Source organism: Narcine bancroftii, chromosome 8 (genome assembly GCF_036971445.1).
Source record: "Narcine bancroftii isolate sNarBan1 chromosome 8, sNarBan1.hap1, whole genome shotgun sequence".
NCBI classification, from domain to species: domain Eukaryota; kingdom Metazoa; phylum Chordata; class Chondrichthyes; order Torpediniformes; family Narcinidae; genus Narcine; species Narcine bancroftii.
The window spans coordinates 88,291,824-88,317,225 of record NC_091476.1 but is presented as its reverse complement, the minus strand read 5'-3'; the positions used below and the strand labels follow the sequence as shown (position 1 = coordinate 88,317,225).

The 25,402-nt window shown below is 44.5% G+C and overlaps 1 protein-coding gene across 1 annotated transcript in view; it reads right to left on the bottom strand.

Annotated features, from left to right (window-relative positions):
• The window catches only part of kirrel3a (kirre like nephrin family adhesion molecule 3a), a 218,538-nt gene extending 216,612 nt beyond the window's left edge, over positions 1 to 1,926 (bottom strand). Inside the window, exons 1-2 of the mRNA XM_069896281.1 lie at positions 1,914 to 1,926; positions 1,678 to 1,827 (exon numbers count right to left, since the gene is read on the bottom strand). Of these exons, the coding sequence (XP_069752382.1) occupies positions 1,678 to 1,827; positions 1,914 to 1,926 (163 nt within the window). The remainder of the gene's footprint in view (positions 1 to 1,677; positions 1,828 to 1,913) is intronic.
• Positions 1,927 to 25,402: the final 23,476 nt, after the last annotated feature.

Here is a 25,402-nt window from a genome sequence, read left to right as displayed (position 1 = left end):
AGGAAGGTGGACCTCAGAGAAAATATAGGGGTGGGGTGGGGAAGAGGGAAGTGGAATGTTGGGGCTGGGGGTGGGACATGAGCTCAGAGGAAGGTGGACAACAACAGTGGAAGGACAAGACCCAGTGGAGCACTGAATGGCTGGGGCCAGGCAGGAGGGTGATGGCGTATTGGCAGAGCTTCAGGTGTATGGCATAGGGGAGAGTGAGATATTCTCTTCACTAACTTGTAGTTACTGAGGGGCTCCCTTCACCAACTGTTATGCTCAGTTTACTAGCCCAATCCTATGTGAGATGTTACATTTACTAAACAGTGTTCCCTGCAATATTTCCTTTACTATCCAACAATATATGTGATGGTTTCTTTGTGATCTACTGCAGTTTTTTTTAAACCAACTACACTGTTCCTTCAACTAACTGAATTAAGATGCTCTCTGTACTAACCATCATCAATCCTATTATGTTCTTATTACTAACTGTGAGCCCTTTCCTAACTAACCCCATGGCAATGGTGCCTTGGTCAACTAACGGCAGTCATGATGTTCCTCTCAATAGCCGGTGGTCCCTACAAGACCTCCTTCATTCTCCAACCAGTCTGAAGCTCCCCTTGACTAATCTGCACTCAGAGCATCTCCTCTAAGTTCATGTACAAAACCTCTCGTGAGCTGCAGGTCTGCCTGGGTTGGAACCATTAGGTTTGTGTCTGGTTTAGTGTCAAGATTCATGGTAGGTAGAGGGATGATGATTGGAAAAAAATGACCAAATAAAACATGAGGAAAGAATCTTATTACCCACGTGCCTGAAATGGGCTTCCAGGGTTAGGACGGAGGCAGATTAATCTCAGCTAGGTAAATACATGAAAAATAACATTTTGCAGGTGGAGATCGGGCAGTAATACCAGCTGGATTACACTTGCAGAGAACTAGTATGATCTGGATGGGCTGACTGGACTCTTCTATGCTGATCTGAATTGGGTGTCATAGGTTACAGAGAGAAGGCAGGATTAATGGCATTGAGAGGAAAAAATACATCAGCCATGATTCGAATGGTGGAGCAGACTCGATGGGCTGAATGGCCTAATTCTGCTCCTAAGACTCATGGTCCTCAGCATCAGTCAGAGAGTTGTCAGAGAGATGACGAAGCAGTGGTTGGTGTTGGGGCAAGATGAGGAGTTAGAAGAGGCTTACGGGAGGGTGAAATGGCGCATCATTCAGTCCAGGTACCAGCTCAGCTTGTTGAGGGAAAGGTGCCAGTGGGAAGAGATGAGCAAAGTGCTTATTAATTTAATATTTTTCAATTATGGAATCACAATTTGAGGAAAAAACTTTTAGTGAATGTCTCTTCAAAGTGTTCAACCTGGTCTCAATGCAATGATACAATAAATGAAGTGGAATCACAGGGAACGTTTGGCTCCGTTTAAAACGTGTGAAGTCATTCCAGTGTAACGATGGACACCTTGCTGTTCTCCTGAAATTACAACACTTCATTCACTCCAGGTACATACACCTCACAGGTAAGGGCCGCTGCCTACCATTATCCCCTCTGCCCTTCAGGGGGGTCCACACCTTTGTGACTCCAGGGCCAGAGGCAATAATGTGTGATTAGTAAAGGGTGACACTAAAGGAGCCATCTATGTCCTGCAAGCAAATGAGAAAGGGTGTGGAAACGTTATCACTCACTAAGCACAGTCAGTCGCGCTGGCTGGGACCTCAGCGCCGCATGTGTGGCCTGGCACTCGTACACCGCGTCGTCCATGAGCTGCGCTTTCTCGATACGGAGGCTGTATTCGCCCGCTGCGTGGTCTCCCACAATGGAGTAACGAGGGAAGCCTGCAAGAGGACAGTCAGCATGTCACCAAAGCTCTCCTTTTCCATCCCAGTGGTGGAGCAACCTGATTCTCTAAACCCCTGAGTACACAAATCATTCATGCTAGTGATGTGGTGCAGCTTGTATTGAAACACAGTGTGCAGAGAAGTGTTCCATACACAGGATTAAACCATAAGATGCCATGCGCAGGGAGTCTCAATCTCTGCTCAAAATAGGTCGGCCAAAATAATCATTGTATTATCGATCACATAGACATTTAGTATGGTTAGGCATGCTTACACTGCCAGCCGACTGTGGTATGTATTCCCATGTTGGTGATTCTCTCCAGCCTATGCACAATTGTGTGTTCTTTTCTGAAGCCATTAATGTAACGTGTGAAGGCTGTGACCTGCTGTTGAGGACTTGCATTAGTTGAAGGTACCCTCTAACAACACTGTCTCCAATCCCACTCAATCTTCCAATCCCTGTCCGATATTCTGTTCAACATTTTGTCCTCCAGGTGTTATCCTGAGTCTCTACAGTCTAAAGACTGATCTCGCAGACCCCAGATCCTGGCTGTCAAAGATATCTATGTGAGGACTTGTCTTAAGAAGGCTGTCAACATTATATATATCAAAAAACATCTTGACATGCCCTCTTCCTGCTGTTACCTTCAGGCTGAAGATACTGAAACCTGAGGTCCAGCTCCTCATGGTTGAAGAACAGCTTTTGGGCTCTTGAACCTACCCATCCCACCCTGCACAGAACACTATTTCAAGAGCACCTGGAGCTGCATGCAGCAAATATTCAGGACCCTTGGCCAAATGTGAATATTTAATTTAGTTTAGAAATACAGCATAGGTTGACTTAGCGGTTAGCGCAACATTGTTACAGTGCCAGCGATCAGGACCGGGGTTTGAATCTCACGGGGTTTGTATGTTCTCCCAGTGTGTGTGGGTTTTCCCCAGGAGCTCCAGTTTCCATTTGGAATGTACTTGGTGTGTAGGCTAATTGGATGCAAATTGGGTGGCCTGGACCTATGGGCCAAAATGGCCTGTTTCCATGCTGAATGGCTAAATTAAAAAAAAATGTTTAATTTAAACAGGCCATTCTAGCATGTGACCAATTAACCTACTAACCCCACATATCTTTGGAACGGGAGAGGAAACCCGAGTATCCAGAATAAACCTGTGCAGTCACAGGGAGAACATACAAACTCCTTCCAGACAGTGCTGGATTCGAACCCCGGTCGCTGGTGCTGTACATAGAAGTTTACAGCACAGTACCGGCCCTTCAGCTCATGATGTTGTGTTGACCTCTGTAAACTTACTCCATAAGAATTTAATTTTTCACAACCTCACACCCATAACCCTCTATTTTTCTTGCATCTAGGTCCCCATTTAAGAGTCTTATAAATGTCCCTATTGTACCAGCCTCCACCACCACTCCTGGCGATGCATTCCAGGCACCAACCACTCTGTGTAGTTGCCAATTATTTTTACTTTCCTTTTATATTTATATTTATCATGTGGCGGTTCGCCTAAGCACAGTTTGAACTGGCCCAGAAAGCCACGAGTGAACCGCCAACATCAGCAATTGGGAGGCATCTATCTATGTGGGCCAGAAGGTGACATCATTTCTGCCCCGCAGCATGTGGGGGATCCTAGGAGGACTGTTAAAAAATGCACGTGTGTGTGAACAAATAAACAGTTTTCCAACTGGACGCCACTTGAATCAGACTTCTTCTTTCTCTCACTGCGACATAGCGCGACTGCAATGATCTGGCTTCCTCTCTTCCCATGTGTAATTATGTTTAAATTTGATGTTAATAGGCCTTATGTATCAGGGAAGATGCAGCAAATGACACCTTTGTTGCATCTGTACATTAAACTTGTGTGTATGACAATAAATTTCATTCATTTATTCCATGAAGGAAATCTGTTCTTCCACTTTCTTGTTTATTACAAATACACTGGAAATATAAAATGATCCATATTACTCAATCAAAACTTATCTGATGGTATAGTGAAGAGTATATTTGTGGGAAATTGGTCTTAGCAGATGATTGTGAGCACTGCTATGCAAAGAATTCAGACACAAACTTCACAGACTGTACAACAGGCTTTAATCAGGTTAAACTTGTACACACCAGGTCTCTGTACCTTCCTGGCTCCACATGCCTGACTGACTTTAAAAGGGAGTGGCTCGGGTCTTTATACAGACCGGTGATTGACAGCCGGCATGGTGGGGCCAGCCTCCCGGGTTGTCTCTCTGCAGGTACAGTGGTTGCCCCCTGCAATAGGGTGGTAGGAGTATGGCCAGTGTCGTGGTTGTATGACCACAGTGGTCAACGGCAAGATCATTGGTGAAGGGTTATCTGAAGTGGGAGATGCAAGATCTAGGAATTGGAAATTCTATATTTTCCTCGTTGTTCCCCTGTGCTTCAGTTCACAACCCACTGGGAGTTCAAACAATGCAAGATCCCAAGTATTAAGCAGTCTGGGCCTGTACTCCCTAAAGTTTGGAACCAGCAGGAAGAAATCTCATTGACATTGTGTGACATTGTTACTGGGTAGGGTGCAGGAGTAATGTTTCTCCTTGGTTAGGATACCTAGAAGCAAGAACGGCAGATTCAAAATAAGGATTTGGTCAGGTCAGAGATGAAATTACAGTTCTTCAGTGGTGACTATTTAGGATGTTCCATTAAAGAGTATTGTGGAGGGTGTGTCAATGTTAATATTCAACACAGAGCTCAAAAGGATTTTAGATATTAAGGGAATCAAGGGAAATGCATTCAGCATAGCACCGAAGTTAAAGAGAAATAAACAAATATGCCAGAGGAACAGCAGGCCTCAGGCCAAAACTCTTCATCGGACTCCCCTGATTAAGAAAGCAAGGGTGGGGGGGGGTGGGGGTGGAAATAAGGGGAGGAACACAGGCTAGCAGGTGGATACAGATGGGATGGGAAGAAGAGAAAGGAGATCAGAGGTGATCAGGGGAGAGGACAGAGGACTGAGAAAGATGCTCTCTGATAGGAGAAGGCAGGGAAGGAGTGGGGAGAAGGAGGAAGGGTTTCAGAGGGATGAAGGAAAGTGAGAGAATGGGGAGAGGAGGTTGCCGGAAATTGAAGATTGATGTTGATGCCATCTGGTTGGAGAGCACCCAGACAGAACGTGAGATGTTGTTCCTCCATTTTGCAGCGCCCAAGGCTGTGGACAGACATGTCAATATGGCAGTGGTGTGTGGAATTGAAATGGTTGGCCACTGGGAGATTTTTGCTATTGCAGTAGACAGAGCGAAGGACCTCATCGAAGTGATCTCCCAGTCTGCATCCAGTCTCCCAGATGTCGAGGAGGCCCACAATGAGAGCATTGCTTCACTTGGAAGGACTAAGGTTAAAGATCAACCATAATCTAACTGAATGACAGGATAGGCACAAAGGATCAAACTGCCTGCTCTTGCTTCCTTTCCTTACATTCAGATGTGTAAATCTTCCATTTATTGTCTCAGAAATGGTTCCACAGCAGCTCAACCATTGGAGAGAATTTGAATTGAGTGTGATGTACTGGGACTCTGCATAGTCTGCTATGGCAGTTAGCTCAGTGCCCTGACGGACGGACAACGCTTGCCGTCACCTTTGCTCTTGGCTCCTTACCTGGCAGCTGCTTCTCGACCCCCAAGCCGAGCCCGTCCTTTGTCCACAGTACGATCCCACGATAGCCAGTCACTGCACAGGATAGAGTGACTGGGTGACCAGCCACCACCACCCGGTCCTCAGGCTGGAGGGCGAAGGAAGAGCCATAGCCTGATGGAAGAACAGAAAAAAAAGTTTACTTAAACTGAGTGCTCCTCATAAAATAAATACAAACTGTAGATGCTAGAATTCTAAAATAAAACTGAAAATTCTAAAAATAATACGTTTAGAGAGGAAAACAGATCAATTTTCAAGTCAATGACCATTCATTGAAATACATTGCCGTCATTCCTTCTCCTTCCCTGGAGTGAATGCCAAGATTTTCACTCACCCTGGATGACCTTAGGTCATGTGATGGAATCCTTGGGGTTTCACCTCTTGATCTCCTACCTTCCTTCCTTCTCCACCATTGGTCCTCAAACACGTCAATCCCCACCTTTACACCCAATGGAGTGCAAAATGGAAACAGGCTCTTTGGCCCAACTCTTCCAATAGGAAGGGAATCTTTGTGACCCATTTAGGTCATTCTTGACTCACAGTTGAACACCTTTTCCCTCAGTTTATAATATTGTAAAACTCAAGTTTTCAAAAATTAAAAAAAAATGTATATATTTTTTCCATGATTCTTTTTTCCCAGTGATTAGATCAATGGTGAGAAAAGAATCTTCTTTTCATCAGTCTTTAGGACAATTCATGGAGCAATAATCCTGAACTTTTAACATCTCCAGATAAAAAAAAATGTTTGGCTAAGTTTCCTTTGAGAGTGTTGTCATTTTTAAGAAGGAGTAATGCAGAGGGAAGAGGGGTTCAGCACGACATAGAGGATACCTACAGAATCACTTCTGTGACGAGATCTCGAAGAGTTGATACTGGTATTTAACCAAGAAATGTGTGAAGTGGTAAGTGGTTCATTTGGGTTGGTCAAATTTGAAGGCAAAATATAATGTTAAATGTGAGAATTGTGAGCAGTGTGAATGGATTGAGAGATCTTGGGGTCTGTATAATAACTGACCATGCATTGACACCGTTTGTTGCTCTGTCATGACAAGGACATGTACCTATGTTCAGCCACGTAGCATATTGGAGTCAGAGACATGGAAACAGACCCTTCAGCCCAACTCATCCATACTAGCGATTGCCTACCTGAGTCAGTCCTACTTGCCTGCATTTTTCCCATATCCCTCTAAACCAGTGGACTTCAAACTTTTTCTTTCCACTCACAGACCACTTTAAGTAATCCCTATGCCCTACATGCTCTGTGATTAGTAAGGGATTACTTAAGGTGGCCTTTGAGTGGAAAGAAAAAGTTTAAAAAGCTCTGTTTTAATCGTACCTAATTTATTTTCATCACATGCATGTCCTCAAGTGGAATGTGGATAAGTGGACTCAGTGTAAATTAATAATCAATACAGATGAGTCTTTACCTCAGCCATAAGGTGTGAATTCACCATTCCAGTTCATTCAAGCTATGTTGGACTGGCTGCAAAAGGTATAGACCACTGTCATTCCAATGAGGATCATTTATCAATTGCCACAACCACTGGAAAAGAGAATCTGCAAATTTGAATTGTGTTTAGGGGTTTACACAGGCTCGGAGCATAAAAGAAGCACGGTTTCAGAACTCCAATGACAATTTCTCAAGCAAAATATTTCAGTAACAATTGGGTCTCAAGCTTCCCTTCCTACTCACATACCACATTAAAGTAATCCTTTACACATGTGTGTCTGTGCCAGTCATAAACGTCATCCATTTACTTCCCCCAATTTGAAAAAGCAATTATTCATATTATCCCAAAGTGTGATAAGTAAGATGTCCCTATTGTTTATTTCTATGACATGAGTCAAAATTTCATTTTAGTCTCCACTCTCCCCTATGGCATTCTCCTCCAATGAGCCTCCATTGAGCTCAGTCAGACTGAGTCTAATGTACATTCAGATCCCAGCAGGTTGTGCAATCTGTTGTAATTCTGCAATCCAGCGAGGAATTGATGATTCCTTCCATAAACATCCACGCGCCCCCATCTCTTGCCTGTTCCTCAGTACTTTTTTTTTAAACAATTCTTACTGATTTGATGAAATAAGTGTGTGCTTAACACCATTTAATTTCATAAAGCGCACAAACAGAAAATCGAAGATAATCAGGTCATGCCTGTCATAAGGGAAATGCCTGTCATGGAAAAATGGATCTCAACTCTTTAATAGCACTGAACCCAGGAATGTCATGGGACTGGGCCTGAAACGTTTACCTGACCCACAGGTAAAAGTTACCAAATTTGTTCTCAACCTATTCAGTATGTGCTCCTTAGAAAGTTCTCTGATTTATTTCCAGGACCATTAAAGGAAAAGCATTTTTTTGTTCAGAACATTAAACAGAATCTTGATCTTGCTTTTCTTACGCATGTTAGAAGGGATGCCTTGTGCTCTCCCTTGCTTCATCTCTTCAATTACTGATGCTGATGTAAAATCTGCCACGTATCTCACACAATCTTGCACCTTGCACAAGAATGACCTTATTTCTGTGAACAAACGAGACACTGCAGATGGTAGAATTGGAAGCTAAACAGACTCTTTTGGAGGAACTCAGCGGGCCGAGCAGCCTCAGTGAGAGAAAACAGACGTGTTGCCGTTTATCAACCCGCAAAGTTCACCAGCGGAGAGAGTTTTGCTTAGTTCTACTAAGGTTGTCAGAGTTTGTGGATTCTCGATTAGTTCCACCTTTTTTTTTTGCAATCCATTTGCCCCTCATTTTCATGAAGACAGACCACAACTTTCCGCGTAAACCCATCACATGCTTCTTTTATGCTCCGAGCCTGTGTAAACCCCCAAACACAATTCAAATTTGCAGATTCTCTTTTCCAGTGGTTGTGGCAATTGATAAATGATCCTCATTGGAATGACAGTGGTCTATACCTTATGCAGCCAGTCCAACATAGGTTGAATGAACTGGGATGGTGAATTCACACCTTATGGCTGAGGTAAAGACTCATCTGTATTGATTATTAATTTACACTGAGTCCACTTATCCACATTCCACTTGAGGACGTGCATGTGATGGATCTAAGTTGATGAAAATCTTGGCTCCTCAGTAAATCTTCTAAAATGTCACCAGATCTAACCAGCCAGGTAGGTGGTCTTGTCCACACAGACACTGCCTGCTTACTCTGGTTTACCTTTACTGCAGCTCTGTTCTGTTTACGTTGCCCAACATTTCGTCCACTTGGCTGCACAAGACATCCAGGACAAACTGGAGCTTCCAGCAGATTGGCTTTGCACTTGGCTTGACTGCGGTGTGTGATCTGTGGTCCCTGTGCAGGTCCCCCTGGAACATTTCTGCCCCCTTTACTAGTCATGTGTCTGTGTGACCTTGAGCATCCTCACTGAGCACCACATTCCAGTTCAACTTTAAAACTCTGGGCCTACCTTGGTTAGTTAGTGTAATCATGTGCAGCTACCGGTGGCTTTGTCCACAGAGTATTGTGACAAACTAAACTTTTCATCTGGTGAACAGTTTTCACTATTTGGTCTGAATATAACTTTTAAGTTCATTGTACATTTGTCTGTTATTACTTGGACAGGAAAAATTTAGAGCAGTGGTTTTCAAACTTTTTCTTCCCACTCACATACCTATGCCATGTGGTCTGTGATTAGTAAGGGATTACTTAAGGTGGTACGTGAGTGGAAAGAAAAAGTTTGAAAACCACTGTTTTAATCGTACCGAATTGACTCGTTATGTGCATGGTTTCATAACTCCAAAGGAAATGGGCCAATGACAATTTTTCTCAAGCAAAATATTTCAGTAACAATTGGGTCTAGAGCAGTGATTCTTAACCTTTTTTCCCCTCTCACACACCAATTTAAATAATCCCTTACTAATCACAGAGCACCCATTGTAGAGCTCGTCGAAAGAATCAAAAACTTGTTGATCCAAACCAAGGCTTTTATTAGCAAAAGACAGGAGCTCTTCACAGGTGGCCGACCAGTCCGGAATGATATGACCTGGCTAGGGACACGACCCTTTAAGGCCCAGACAGTAGGCGTGGCTAAGCTCCCGGCCAATCGTTGTAAGCACAGTCTAGATACTGTAACTATATACACTATATATATATTAGTGATAGATCTGTACTATCACACCCATGGCATAGTAAAGTGGTTTGTGAGTGGAAAGAAAAAAATTTGAAAACCACCGGTTTAGAGGGATATGGGAAAAATGCAGGCAAGTAGGACTGGCTCAGGTAGGCAATGTCTAGCATGGATGAGTTGGGCTGAAGGGTCTGTTTCCATGTCTCTGACTCCAATATGCTATGTGGCTGAACATAAGTACACGTCCTTGTCATGATAAAGCAACAAACGGTGTCAATGCATGGTCAGCTAACTATATACTTGTGGACACAGGATAATGTAGTCAAAGAGCAGGAGAGCAGTGGAAACCACAGACTGGAGCAGTTAGGGAGATGTGGAACAGGATGGGTTTAGAGGATTGTGGGGCAAAATGCAGGCAGGTGAGATGAGTGTGGTGGGATCAGCGTGGGCAAGTCGGATCTAAGGGCCTGTTTCCATACTGTATGACTCCATCACTCTATGCTTGTATTGAAATTATTCTGTTATGGCCTTGGCTACATTCATACAAAGTGATGTTCAGGAGTTTATTGCCATGCACATTGTCCAATGTACATATACACTGAAATCCTCACTTGCTGCATCTGAACTGGAACTTGCTAAAAGAACAGCATGCTTAACACAGCAGTTAGCACAACATTGTTATAGCACCAGCGATTGGAACTGGGGTTCGAATCCCGTGCTGTCTGTAAGGAGTTTGAACGTCCTCCCTGTGTCTGTGCGGGTTTTCCCTGCGGGCTCTGGTGTCCTCCCACTGTTCGAAATGTACCAGGGGCTGTAGGTTAATGGGGTGTAAATTGGGCGGCATGGACTCATGGGCCAAAATGACCTGTTACCATGCTATATGTCTAAATTTATAGAAAAATAACCAAAACCAACTGAACAGCAACTACAATCAGATATTTAATTAAATTAAAAAGAGACATGAGATACAAAAATAATAGATAGATAGTATATATTCACAGTTATTCTTGTGAGATAAAAGTGACATTGCAACAATGCAGACAATCATGGCCTCACTCGGGAGAGGCCCAGTTCTCATTTGCCTTGTCTTTAATACCATGCAGATTCCCCCTGCTGGTTCTTATAGTGAACACGTCCCCTTTCTGAAGAGTCAAAGTCGAGCCACTCATCAACCTCTCTGCAGGTGCACCATCAAAAGCATTCCAGCTGGATGCATCCCAGTGTGGTACGGGAACTGCTCTGTTCAAGATCGGAAGAAGGCGGTGAATGCAGCTCCGAACATTACAAAAACTTCCCACCCTTCCACTGCCTAGGAGCCAGCCTACTGATGGAGCCATTGCACTTGGGCAGACTTTCCCTCAGAATGCTTGATGATAGGGATTCGATCCTCTATCTGTGATAAAACACAGCAACTGATGTCGCTCAGTTTGTCCTGAGGTCACTGTGGACATCCCCACTTTTTGGGAGTTTGAGCCATGGCTCAATAATCTCCTCTGGGTGTTAGTTAAGGACTGTCATGTTGGTCAGGACAGCCAGGATGTCTCCCTGCCATCGTGATAATCCATGGGACCTTTGGCACCCATCTGAGGATCTGGGGTAGTCAAAAGGCAATGTCTCTGCAATCATTGCTGCAATTTGTCCTTGGCTTTCTGCCAATCAAATTGAGATTATCTTTGCTTCAATCTTGTCTCCACCCTATATTGATCATTGGGACAAATGGCACAATTCCCAATGGAGGAAGACAAGTATTCTGAGATTCCCATTCCTGATTGTTGCCAGCACTTCTGTGCAATGGGGACGGCGGTGGTTTGTTGACAACAAAAATTCCTCGGGCCTCGTATCAATGGTTGGGAACGAGGGGCCTTGGAGGGGCACTCAGATGCCTGGAGTTTGGGTTCACCGCTGGACCGGACAGGAGGCCGTGCGGCCACAGAGATTTCAGGAGGCGGCAGTATCAGAGGAGGTGATGGGATCCACCGTCAGTCAGTGTCTCTGAAGGGACTCTCTCCTTTGCTTCTCTTCCTCATCTTGAAACTGGCCTAGTGGCACCACTTTGTGTCTCTCGACAGGGCAAACAAAGGAAAACAAATGTTTATTTTGTGGACATGGCAATAAATGAAATCTTGAATGGTGCCCTGCATGGGCCAGAGTTTCAGAGATTCCACCACCATCTTAGGCCTGGAAAGGAATGCCTTATGATTCTACAACTGGTTGAACAACTTGCTGCAAACACCACAAGGTGATGAGAAACAAAGCAGTGGGGCTTGGCACCCTGCATAGAGCATGGTTTCATCAATAAAGTCAAGAAAATCAATTCCTAATTTTAAATTTAAATTTAATTTAATTTAGATATGCAGCACGGTGACGACAGGCCCAATCACACCAATTAACCTACAACCCTCGTACGTTTTGGAGGGTAGGAGGAAACCGGAGCACTCGGAGGAAACCCACGCAGACACAGCGATAGTGTACAAGCTCCTGACAGCCGTGTCGCTGGCACTGTATTAGTGTTGCAGACAGCGTCCGATTCAAACCTATAGAACATGCCGGTTAGTGCAGCAGGTAGTACAGCGCCATTACAGCACAAGCGACCCGGGCTCAGATCCGGCGCTGTCTGTAAGACGTTTGCCAGTGTTTGCGTGGGTTTCCTCCAGGTGATCTGGTTTCCTCCCACATTCCATAGGCGAATGGGGTCAGGAGGTTAATTGCTCACATGGGTGCATTTGGGCGACACAGGTTTGTGGGCGGGAAGGACTTGTTACTGTGCTTTACCACTAAATATTTTTTAAATTATATTTTTATTGGACTTACTTGTCTCCTGAATTTATTTCACTTTCACATACAGCTGTTGGAAACAACTGCTTAGTGTGTTTCAGAAACACACAGGCTGGCTGTACAGCCATGGATGTGGCACTGATCTGGGCTCCTAAGTACAGCTGTACACTGCAGCCTTGAGCATCAATACTGCCTGACATCAGCTGCCAGACCACTGTAGGTGTGGAGCAGGCGTCACGTTGGTTTGCATTTTAAAGTGCAACTTCAAACCTCCCACTTTCACCAAACTTTACGTCATCTGCCAATATTTTCTTTCAAGTAGCTTGTCAAATTTTAATTTGAAAAAAAACAAAGCTCCCTGAGGGCTCACTGTGTTAAAGGTGTGGGGGAAACAGAAGCTGCACTTAGGAGCTCAGCTCAGTACCACATCCATGGCTGTACAGCCAGCCTGTGTGATTCTGATTGGATGACTCCAATGACTGGTTTGTGAATGTTTGTGCATTATCGAGTGTATGTGAGAGACCATGTGTGAATGTGCACCCAGGAGAATTTGAGAATTTTGATGAATGCATGTTAACGTACCTCAAAAAATGGATCTGTAGGAGTAAGATAAAGGGGAAAAAACATTGTTGTTTGGGTGTAAATGAAATCTATCTAGTGTGAGAATTTGCATACATATGCATGTGTGTGCGTGTGTGTGTGTGTGTGTGTGTGTGTGTGTGTGTGTGTGTGTGTGTGGGTGGGTGTATATATGTGTATGTATGTGGGTGTATGTGGGTGTGTGTGTTGGGGCTGTGTTTATGGGTGTGGGTGTATGTGTGTGTCTGTGTGTGTATCTGAGTATGTGTGTGTGTGTGTGTGCACAGGGTGTGTGGGTGTGTGTAGGTTTGTGTGTGTGTAGGTTTGTGTGTGTGTGTGGGGGGGGAGTGTGGGTGTGTGTGTGTGGGGTGTGTGTGGATATGTGTGTGTGGGGTGTGTGTGAGTGAGTGTGTATGTGGGGATGGGTGTGTGTGGCAGCTGTGTGTGAGTGTGTGTGTGTGTGTGGCAGGTGTGTGTGAGTGAAAGAGAGTGAATGTGTGTTTGTGTGTGTGTGTGAGAGAGAGAGAGTGAATGTGGGTGTGTATGTGTGTGGGGGTGTGTGGGTGTGTGTGTGGTGGGTGTGTTTGTGTGAGAGAGAGTGAGTGTGGGGGGTGTGTTTGTGTGTGTGTGTGAGTGAGTGTGGGGGTGTGAGTGTGTGTGTGTGTGTGTGTGTGTGTGTGTGTGTTTGTGTGTGTGTGTGAGTGTGTGGCAGGTGTGTGTGAGTGAGTGTGGGTGCACTGGTTGACATCATTGTACAGTCTGGGTGACCACTGTCAAATAGACAGAATCCGGACAGAATTCGAAATACTTTTATAAAAGTGCAAACCCTCCAGTCTGCAGCCTCGCCCTCTTCTCACCATGCTTCCTCTTCCCAACTTTGTAATGTTTTGTCCTTGTTCGAACTTTGGAGCATTGTTAATGCTTCAACAAAAGCCAACGTTCTTAACATATTCCAGCCGAATATTAAGCTATAATTAAAGATGCTTATCTTCTTTTCCAAAGCATTATAGAGGGAATCAGAGAACAATTTATTATATTAATAATTATGGTTGAAGCTGCAGTCTGCAATTACCACAATTATTCACTCTGATTCCTTCTTCTTGTCCCCACGTCTTTATCAGCCATGCCCAGCTCCCTCTCTGGAGCTGACTGCTGACTGGAATGGTTCTGCAGGTTCTTTGATACCTTGCCCAGGTGACCTAGTTTTGGTGTCTGCCTTGATCAGAGGGTGTGGATTCCAGGCATTTCCCGGGAGAAATCGCAGAGCAGGCATTGACAGCAGGAATACGGTTCTATATCCCATCATCACCACCACCAACCTAACCTTGACTCACCTGGAATGAGCTTACTCAACACAGACCAGCAGAAGATAAATGGGGGTGGGGGGGGGGGTCTCCCTTTGATCCATTCTTCAGGTTAATTGATACATGTACCAAGATGTAATGATAGTTGTTTTGTGAGCAAACCAGTAATCATCTCATAATAGTACAACAATTAAGACAACATTACCGGAATGCAGAGCTACAATGAGAGTTAGTACGGAGCAAGCACAACATAAATGTATTATTTTGGGGTTTGTTCAGGAGTCCGATATTGCAGCACAGTACATACCTTTCAGCTCGTGATAAACCTACTCAAAAAGTAAGCCTTCCCTACCTCATAACCCTCTATTTTTCTTTCATCCGCGTGCCTGTCTAAGAGTCTTTTAAGTGTCTTTATTGTACCAGCCATCTGGCAATGCATTCCAGGCACCTACTACTCTCTGTGTAATAAAAACTTACCCTAACCTTTCCTCCCTTTGTGCAGACGTCCTCTGGAGTTTGCTACTTTTGGCCTGGGAAACAGGTGCTGGCCATCCACCTTATCTATGCCTCTCATAATCTTGCAGATCTCTTTTAAGCCACCTCTCATCCTTCTCCAATCCATAGAAAAAGCCCCTAGCTCTGCTAACCTTGCCTCATAAGACACGTTCTCCAATCCATGCAAATCCTGGTAAACCTCCTCTGCGCCTTTCCTGTAATGAGGTGACCAGAAATGAACAAAATATTCCAAGTAAAACCACAATGCTGGAGAAATGCATTAAGTCAAAGAGTGTACATTATATAACAAAGACTGAGATGCATAACCAACATTTCGGCTAGAGACCTTCACCTTCAGACGCATGTTGCCATTTTTATCCTAAAGCAGCACTAAAGGGACTGTGAATATATTCAGGACAAATATGCATATAAATAAACAAATGCTATTTAGAGTCTCGGAGGGTTAGTGTGAGCAGTCCCTTTGGTCGTCCAGTATTCTCACTGCCCGAGGGAATAAACTGTTCCTCAGTCTGTTGGTGCTGGTTCTGATACTCCTGTATATTTCCCCCCGATGGGACCAGCTGAAAGATGCTGTGTGTGGGGTGGTAGGGGTCCTGAATGATTTTGCAAGCCCTCTTCAGGCAACAGTCCTGGTACATCACATTGATGGATGGGAAGGATGCAGGGTTTTTAATATAAAACACCTCAGCTACTTTTACAGGCCATTTAAAGCCTGTATGGAGCCATCGGTAGTTGAACTGGGCAAAAGAACCTGCAAAGGAGTGCTGTGTCTCTGCTCTTATTTTTGGCTTTACTTGAAAGGGGTGGGACTATTGGTTTGTACAGAGCCTCAGTGAGACTTCTGGAGACTTGGCAGCTCCAGATAGTATTGGTCCCACAGGACAGATTCCCCAGAATGCTGCTGAGATTAAAAGAAAGAGTTAGGAGGAGACACTATCAAAGCCTGCAGATTGTTTAGTGGATGGGATTTTATAAGAGACAGACCATTGAGATGTGGAATTGTACCACCTTGAAATGAATCCCAATAGCCCACAATAGGTCCATATCCATTCACGGGGGTGAACCCTCACGAGGCATCAGGCCCTGATGGCGTACCAGACAGGGGACTGAAAATCTGCACCAACCGACTAGCTGGAGTGTTCATGGACATTTTTCAACCTCTCAGTGCTGTAGTCAGAGATTCCCACCTGCTTCAAAAGGGCATCAATTATCCCGGTGCCCAAGAAGAGTAGAGGGAGTTGCCTCAATGACTATTGCCCAGTAGCTCTAACATCTGTGATGAAATACTTTGAGAGTTTGGTCATGACCAGAATTAACACGTACCTAAGCAAAGGTCTGGACTCGCTGCAATTTGCCTATCTTCACAATTGCTCCACAGCAGATACAATCTTGCTGGCTTTCCACTCAGCTCTGGATCACCTCAAAAACAGCAGCTCATACATACGGCTGCTCTTCATCGACTACAGCTCAGCCTTCAATACCATTATTACCACAGTGCTGGTCAAGAAGCTACAAGGTCTTGTCCTCTGTAACCAAGCTCTGCATCTGGATCCTCAACTTTCTCATCAGAAGACCCCAGTCAGTACAAATTGGAAACAACATCTCTTCCTCACTGATTACCAACATAGATAAACCTAAGGATGCGTGCTTAGCCCACTGCCCTACTCATTATCCACCCAAGACTGTGTGGCCAGGCATAATTCCAAAGCTTTCTACAAGTTTGCCGATGACACCACAGTTGTCAGCAGAATCCCAATGGCAATGAGGAAATGTAAAGGAGGGAGGTAGATCAGCTCGTTGAATGGTGTAACAATAACAACGTTGCACTTAATGTCAGCAAAACCAAGGAGATGATTGTGGACTTCAGCAGAAGTCAGGGGAACATGAGCCAGTCCTGATGGTAGTGGAGAGGGTCAAGAACTTCAAATTCCTGGGTGTCAACAGCTCCAAGGATCTGTCCTGGAACCTCCACGTTGATTCAATCACAAAGAAGGCTCGCCAGCGGCAATACTTTGTGAGGTTTCTGAGGAGGTTCAGTATGTCACTGAAAGCTCTCATAAACTTCTACAGGTGTACCGTGGAAAGGATTCTGGCTGGTTGCATCACTCAGGACAAGGATAAACTCCATAAGGTTGTTAACTCGGCCTGCGACATCACAGGCACTAGACTTCACTCCATTGAGGATATCTACATGAGGTTGTGTCTTAAAAAGAGCAGCCTCTATCCTCAGGGACCCCCACCACCCAGGCCTTGCCCTCTTCACTCTGCTGCCATTAGGGAAAAGATACAGGAGCCTACAGACGAGCACTCAGCGGCACAAGGACAGCTTCTTTTCTGCTGCCATCAGATTCCTGAATAATCAATGAACCAAAGACAGTGCCTTACTTTTTGTGCACAATAATTTCTATTTTTTTTTATTTATAGTAATGTTGCAGGCTGTTTATAATATGAATGTTTGCACTAGGAGGCTGCCGCAAAATATCAAATTTCATCACTTGTTCATGATAATAAATCCTGATTCTGATAGCTTTCCCTGCCTTGCCTATTTAAGTGCCTGCCTAAGGCATACCTACAACTAATTATCCAATCAAGAGTTAACAGGATAACAATGCAAAATATTTTGTGTGCATTTAAATTTTAATATAATATTAATTTAGAGACACAGCATGGTAACATAGGCCTAAAATTGCCTTCGGGGCCATAAGCCTAAACACACCGATGTGACCAATTAACCTACAAATCCCAGAGGTCTTTGTAATGTGGAGGAAACCAGAGCTCCCAGAGGAAATCTAGGCAGACACAGAGAGAAGGTACAAACTCCTTACAGACAGTGCCAGATTCAAACCTGGGCCATAGCGTTGCACTAACCACTATGCCAACCATGTGTTAAAATCCTTGTCCAGAAGTTTGGCTCTCCTCCTTCTAGTAATAATTCTTTCAATCAAAACGATGTACAATTGTTATCATTTGGTTTAGTATTTTGAAGCTCCAGCAATTCCTCGATCCTGTACATGATCTGTTTGGTGGGTTTTTTTTCTTGGAGCAGGTGCATCAAAGGCAAGGCAGCCCCTCTGGACAATCGGCAGTTGTCTTAAGAAGATGTTGGTGGGGATTGCACCTTCAATGGTGATGAAAGTGCATCCACAGGCTGGTTAGATGAGGAATCCTAGAATTTCGATCTGGTGAGTAAAAACTTGGCAGAAATGTTTTCTTTCCTAGGATTGTTGTGGGAGGTGATGGCATCATGTATTGGAACTGACTGACCTCTCGCAAGAGGACCTGGTAAAAACTCGGGCACAGGGAAATTAAGTGCAGAAGTGGGTACTGTTACATGAGTGCGAAGTCCCTGGGTTAACTTGGAAAAGCGTTGCTTAGCTTTGACGACGGAGGGTTGAATCTCCAAGGGATTGCACCTTTCTAGACCTTACAATCTTGGCCTTACCCCAGGGCAGCAGGAGGCTCAAAAGACCATCTGTTAGCAGAGAAGCCACAAGGCCTGTGGAGCTGACAGAATCGTGGATGAAATCCTAAAACAAGGAGCAGCAATGTTTCTTGTACTAACCTATGACCTTGTATCACAATCCTGGGAAGGAGAGAGTATGGCAGGAATTATAGAGGGGCTGTGATTGTGAGCAAAGTATAATTGCCCCTGCAAAGGGTACTTACTGAGCAGAAGGAAATGAAAAGTGGAAAAAAGGAGGAGAGAAACTTTGACATTGGATGGAGGGAGGTGCACACTGGCTGTAAAGAGAGTGACATTGGGAGGCGGAGCAGCATCTATACTGAGAAGGTTGAGGAGGGCAAGGCTACTGCCCTCCAACTTGATAACATTTTACAGAAGCAGAATTAAGGGTGTTCTCTCTGGTTGTATCATTTACCCCTTTTACACAACGAAACCATTTAACTGGCGTGTGAACGACCCATGTTGAAAGACAGGTCAGGTCGTTCACACTGAACCAAGAAGAGCTGGGTCAGTGCAACCTTTAACAGAGGAACCCAATATTCTGGTGCAAAAGGAGGCAGGACCTGCAGCATTACAGGGTCGGCATCCTGGGAAGATGGGTAAGCTTTTTACATAGGAGCCGACACGAAACGCATTGGCTCTGATACTACCTACCTTGCTGAGCAATTGAAAATGACCCCCATCCCGTGTTCGTTGCATTCACACGGGTAAGTGGTTAAAAGGCAGTTGAATCCCATCTTTCAAGGGTAATATAAAAGGGTCATTTGTTTAGGATGGTAGCTGAAAAGCATCAGACCAGAGGTCAATAGAGTGGATCATCAAAATGGCCAAGTAGATCATTGGGGTCTCACTTTCCTCTGTTGACAACATTCGCTGAGAGTGTTGCTTAAATTATGATACACAGCACGATAACCGGCCTTTCCAGCCCATGACCCCATGCCTCCCAAATACACCTATTAAACTGCAATCCCTGCACATTTTTGAAGGGTGGGTAGAAACTGGAGCACCCGGAGGAAACCCATACAGTAATGGGAAGAATGTACAAGCTCCTTACAGCCAGTGCCAGATTCCAACCCGGATTGCTAACTGCTGCTCTAACTGTGCCACCCCTCAAAGGGGCTCAAAGGATTATTGAGAATCCTTTCCATCCACCACACAGTATCTTTGACTGATTACCATCATGAAGGAGGTATAGAAGCATTAAAGTCAGGACTGTGAGACTGGGAAATAGCTTGTTCCCGCAGGCTGTGGGATTGTGGAATGGCATCTTGTAACTGAGTAAATTATTCCAAAATATGTAATATAATCATATTACATTATTTCTTTATGAGTTTAAGCAATTATTACGTGCTATGTATTGTGTACGTGTGTGTATTGCGGTCTGGAGAAATGTTGAATAACCAGATGATATCAACTTGAATTTGAAAAGAAAGCAGGAACGTTGGGAGAATTGGCGGAGGGACTTGGTCTCCAGGCCTATCTATCCATCAGTGTATCCATTCATCTAGTTGGAATCTCTGCCAAAGGAGTGGACCCTGGAGGGAGGGAGAAAGCACTGGGAAGAGGGCGATGAATGTTGGATGAAGGGACATGGACTTTGAATGAAGGGAGTTGTCCTCTGACTGATGAGAAAATAACACTGGGTGGAGGGTGTTGGGCATGGTCCTCTGGAGGTCACTGGAATTAACAAAAACCTGGATGAAATAAAAGGCACAATGACTGCAGATACTGGAATCTTGAGTAAACAAAGAGAAGATGGAGCCTTAATAGGCCAGGCAGCATTCATTGAGAGAAATAATCCCACCAACTTCTCCTTGATAGGACTAATTCTCTCCATTGATACCATCTGACCTGTTCAGGTCTCTCAAGCTTCTCTTTGCTTACTTTGAATATCAGGTGTCCAGGAATGGAAGAAGCAGTACTGGCCAGAGCCCTGCTGACGATTGAGGACAGAAACTGCACGAAGGTAGGGAGCCACAGAGGTGGGACTACATTGCCAGAACTATTCTATTGGCCAGAAACTAGAGGAGGATAATAGAGTCATGTTATGGAGAGGTTCCCAGGAACTTTTAGAGTGGCAGAGTATCAACAGGATAGATCGAGAGAATCTGTTTCTATTAGTGGATGGATCAAAGACTTTTGAAAAAAATGGGAAAATTAAAGGCCTAGTGAATTTTGGCAGGTTGATTTAGTTCACAAGATACATGATGTCAGTTGGATCTGCTCTGCCATTTAATCATGAGCTGATCCTTATCCATCAGCCCCTCTTCTCGGCTTTCTCCCCGTAACCCTTGATGTCCTGACTAATCAAATACCTGTCAATTTCTGTCTTAAATACACCATGGGAAATAATTTTGTCACATCTACTCTGCCCGGACCTTTCACCATTCAAAATGTCTCCATGAGGTCCTCTTTCCTCCTTCTGTACTCCATCGAGTACCGTCCAAGAGCCAACAAATGTTCCTCATGTGCTAACCCTTTCATTCTTGAGATCATTCAAGTAAATCTTCTCTGAACCCTCACCAATGCTAGCACGTCTTTTCTTAAATAAGACTCCCAAAACTGTACGCAGTACTCACCAGTACCCAAAAGAGCCTCATCATCACATCTCTGCACTTGTCTGCTAGTCTCTAGAAATGAACGCCAACGTTGCATTCACTTCCTCCACTGCCGACTCAACCTGGAGGTTAACCTTTAGGGTATTCTGCATGAGGATTCCCAAGTTCCTTTGCATCTCGGAATTTTGAATTTTCTCCCCATCTAAATAATAGTCTGCCCATTTATTTCTTATATTAAAGTGCGTGACCGTACACATTCCAACATTCTCCTAATCCTCTCTCCAGCCTTTCCATATCCTCAGCCCCTATTGTGGTGTCATTTGCAAATTTATTCACAAAGCTGTCTATTCCATTATCCAAATCATTTACACACAACATAAAAAGTAACGGCCCCAACACTGACCCCTGCGGCACACCACTGGAAACAGGCAACCAACCAAAATAGGATTCCCTTGTTCCCATTCTCTGTTTCCTGCCTATTAACCAATGGTCTCCTTATCTTCCCTGCAATTTCACGAGCTCTTACCTTGTTGAGCAGTTCAAAAGGGAGCGAGATAAACATCTGAACAGAAAGAATTTGTGGCTCAATATGGCAATATCGGGGATGCAGGACTGGCTTCATTAGTCACGCTTAAAGGTAATACTGCATCAATGGGTTAAATAATCTCCTTCCGCATTCTGTGTGACTGTGAGTTCAATACCAGGGAGAGAATGATATACACTGGGGAGAGGGAGATGGATATTGGGCAGAGGAAGATGGACATCAGGGAGATGGAGGTGGACACAAGGGGGATGGATATGACACTGGGGAAGGGGAAATGGACACTGAGAAGAGGAAGATGGACTGTGGAGAGGGAGAGAGAATGGCTAGGGAGGGTGAGATGGACTGGGGAGAGGGAAATGGACACTGGGGAGAGAGAATGGGACTAGAGAGAGACATGTGAACTGGGGAGAGGGAGCAGGAAAGGGCAGAGGGACATGGACAGGGAAGAGAGAGATGATGAGGGAGAGAGAACAGGTCTAGAGAGGGGGAGATGGTCTTGGAAGGGGGAGCAGGACAAGGGATCATTACAGGACCATAAGAGTGGCAGAGAGGATGACTGGAGTCTTCCTACCTCCCATTGACATGATCTACTGGGATCATTGTCTGAAGAGGGTGTGCAAAATCATTGAGGAGCCTTTCCAACCCTCACACAGCATCTTCTAGCTGCTCTTGTCAAAGGAGATACGGGAGTATCAGAGCCAGCACCACCAGGCTGAGGAACAGCTTCTTCCCATGGGCAGTGAGAATGCTGAATGACCAAAGGAACTGCTCCCACTAACCCTCTGAGATGCTCATTTGTACAAAACAATATTTATTTATTTAGTTTTTTGATAAAATACTTGTCCTGCATATGTATTATTTGTCTGTATGAGCTATGTTTGGTTGTGTGTCTGCGTGTTTTGCACTGAGAACCCGAGAACACTGTTTTACCATTGTTACTTCACTTTGCAGGCAGCTGAAGGGCTCATACCAGATGTGGCCTGCTGGTTAGTGGTGCATGGGAACCAGGTGTCAGAACCAGGATTCCCAAGCATGCTGATGGCGAGCAAAGCTCCCGAAGGGCATTGACAGCTTCCTGACCATATTAGGGGTTGAGAACCAGGGGTCGAGGAGAGAGATTCGGACCCCTGAATCTTGGGTTCACTGCTGGACCAGACAGGAGGCTATGCGGTTGCTGGGGTTATCTAGGAAGAGGAGAGAGAAGCATCTTAGGAGGTGGTGAGCTCTACCGACACTCGCTATCTCTGGAAGGTCTTTCCTTGATAGTGGTGCTGGAGTAGTGGTGTCTTTTTGGATGCCTTTATGGGCAAACTAAGGAATACAAATTTTAAATTTTTAGGTTTTTATTTACAACACCGTAGAAGCCGATTCCGGCCAATTAAACCCATGCCACTCAATTACACCCAATTAACCTAAGACTCCCGTAAGTGAAGGTGAGAGGGAAACTAAGGAAAACCCACACAGACATGGGGAGAGTGTACAAACTCCTTACAGACAGCGTGGGATTTGAGCTGTAATAGCGTTAGTTTGTGCATTGAAAAAAGACTGAATCTTGAATCTCAAGATTGCTTTGGTGGGCATTGAATTAATTGATGTTGTAAGCATGGGAGTTCCCCTGAATTCAAATTACTTAGTGTAAAATATAAAGCTGGATAAACTCAGCAGGTCAAACAGTGTAATTTATGTAGCAAAAATAAAGATACATCACACAGTAAAACACAAAGATCTGCAAACATTGTGGTTGAAGTCCAAACACAATGCGAGAGGAACTCAGCAGGTCAAACAATGCCCTTTATATAGGAAAGGTAAAAATACAGAACTGATGTTTCAGGCTTAAGCCCCTCATTAAGGTCTGGAAAAATATCGGCAGGCGTCTGAACAAAAGAGTAGGGGGCGGAGGTGTGATCGCAAAGACAGGAGGTTGATAGGCGGAGAAGGGAAGGAGGGGACAGCAGCGATCAAGGGGAGGAGGGATGGCTGGGTTAAGAGGGGGGGAAGGGAGGGGGGAAGAACTGAAAAGGGGAAGGGAAGGGGGAAGTGGAAGAAGAGAACAGGTTAGCAGAAACATGACATGGTTTTACCTCAGAAACTGTGTTGACTCTGATCCAAAGTTTCCAACCTGACATTGACACTGTTTCTCTTTCCACAGATGCTGCCTGACCTGTTGAGTATTTTCAACGTACTTTATTTTGGTTTCAGATTTCTAGCACCAGCAGTTTTTGTTTGATTTTCATCAGGGGCCTTCTATTACACTCACCCTGTATTCATCAACTGTCAGCACCTCTTCTCTATTCAAAACTGAAACCCCTGATTAGTGATGAGATTGCAGGGATTTGCAATTACATACTGACAGTCATTATTCTTCTGGCTACATTCATAGAGGAGCCACTGCTGCTGACCAAGTGGATATCGCAATCCAATAGACCGGTGATGATGAGATTCCGATTGCAATGTTATCAGTGCAGCCAATGTACAGAGCAGAGCAACTGTTGACACCTGCCCAAACATCGAAATCAGTAAAGTAACCGATCCAGACATGAATCAATGTCTCTAGCGAACATAAAGTAAAACTTACAATCTCACGGCCCAATATAATCATATATAACCATATAACCATTTACGGAGCAGAAACAGGCCATGTCAGCCTTTCGAGTCCGCACCGGTTCACTAGAACAACTCCACTAGCTCAAACCTCACGCTCACCGCCAATAGCCCTCCAACCCCCTCACCTCCATGTACACATCCAACCCTCTCTTAAATGACAGAAGGGACCCTGACACAACGATCTTATTCGGAAGTTCATTCCATTCTGCCACCTCTCGCTGAATGAAAAAGCCACCTCTAATATTTCTCCTAAAGTGTTGCCCCCTTACCCTTAACTCATGGCCTCTTGTTCCAACCTCTCCTACCCTCAGCGGAAAGAGTCTGTTTATGTCTAATTTAGCTATTCCTTTCATAATTTTAAATACCTCTATCAAGTCCCCTCTCAGTCGTCTACGTTCCAATGAATAAAGTCCCAGTCTCCTTAATCTCTTCCTGTAATCCAGATGCTGTAAGCCAGGCCACATCCTTATAAACCTTCTCTGCACCCTCTCCACCCTATCTATATCCTTTTTATAATTTGGAGAGCAGAACTGTGCACAGTACTCCAAATCTGGCCTCACCAATGCCTTAAACAGCTGCAGCATCACCTCCCACCTCCTATACTATGATTTATGAAGGCCAGCGCACCATATGCCTTCTTAACCACCCTGTCTACATGGGAATCCACCTTCAGTGAACTCTGTACAATAACCTCCAAGTCCTTTTGTTCCTCTGCATGCCTCAATGTCCTCCCCTTAACTGTATATGTCCTATTCTGGTTATTTTTACTGAAATGCAACACCTCACACTTGTCTACACTGAATTCCATCTGCCATCTTTCAGCCCACTCTTCCAAACAAACTAAATCCTTCTGTAATCCAAGAAAATCTACCTCACTATCCACCACTCCCCCTATTTTCATATCATCCGCAGATTTGCTTACCCAGTTAACCACACCCTCCTCTAAATCTCTCTTCAAAAATGGACAGTTTCACAATATTTTGATTAGGAAAGCAAACAAGTAAGAAATTTAAAAGACAGTAAGAGCTTCTTAAGTGATATACAGAAAAGGAGAATGGAAACTGTGGAATCCAAACAGGATAAAACGAGGGATTTAATAATGAGAAATAAAGGAATGATCGGGATTTTCATCAAATATTTCATGTCTGCCTTCCTGGAAAAGGGCACTTAAAGCATCTGAACAATTGTCAAAAATCGGAGGGTAAAAAGAAAGAGGAAACTCCTCAATCACAGTCACCAGTGACTGGTTCTGGAGGGAGAGTGATGTGTTAGCTGTGATCTTCTAAGATTCCCCACTCTAGATAAAGGGTAGTGAAAATAGAAACAAGGAAGGACAGTTGTGGCAGGGCCTAAATGACCTAACCTGCTACAAAACCAAATCCGACACAGTAGGAGACAGCAAAGCTTCACTCCCAGACTAATTCAATGCCCTCTGTGCCTGATTTGACCTCAAGAACAAGGAAGAACAATTGCGCACCCCA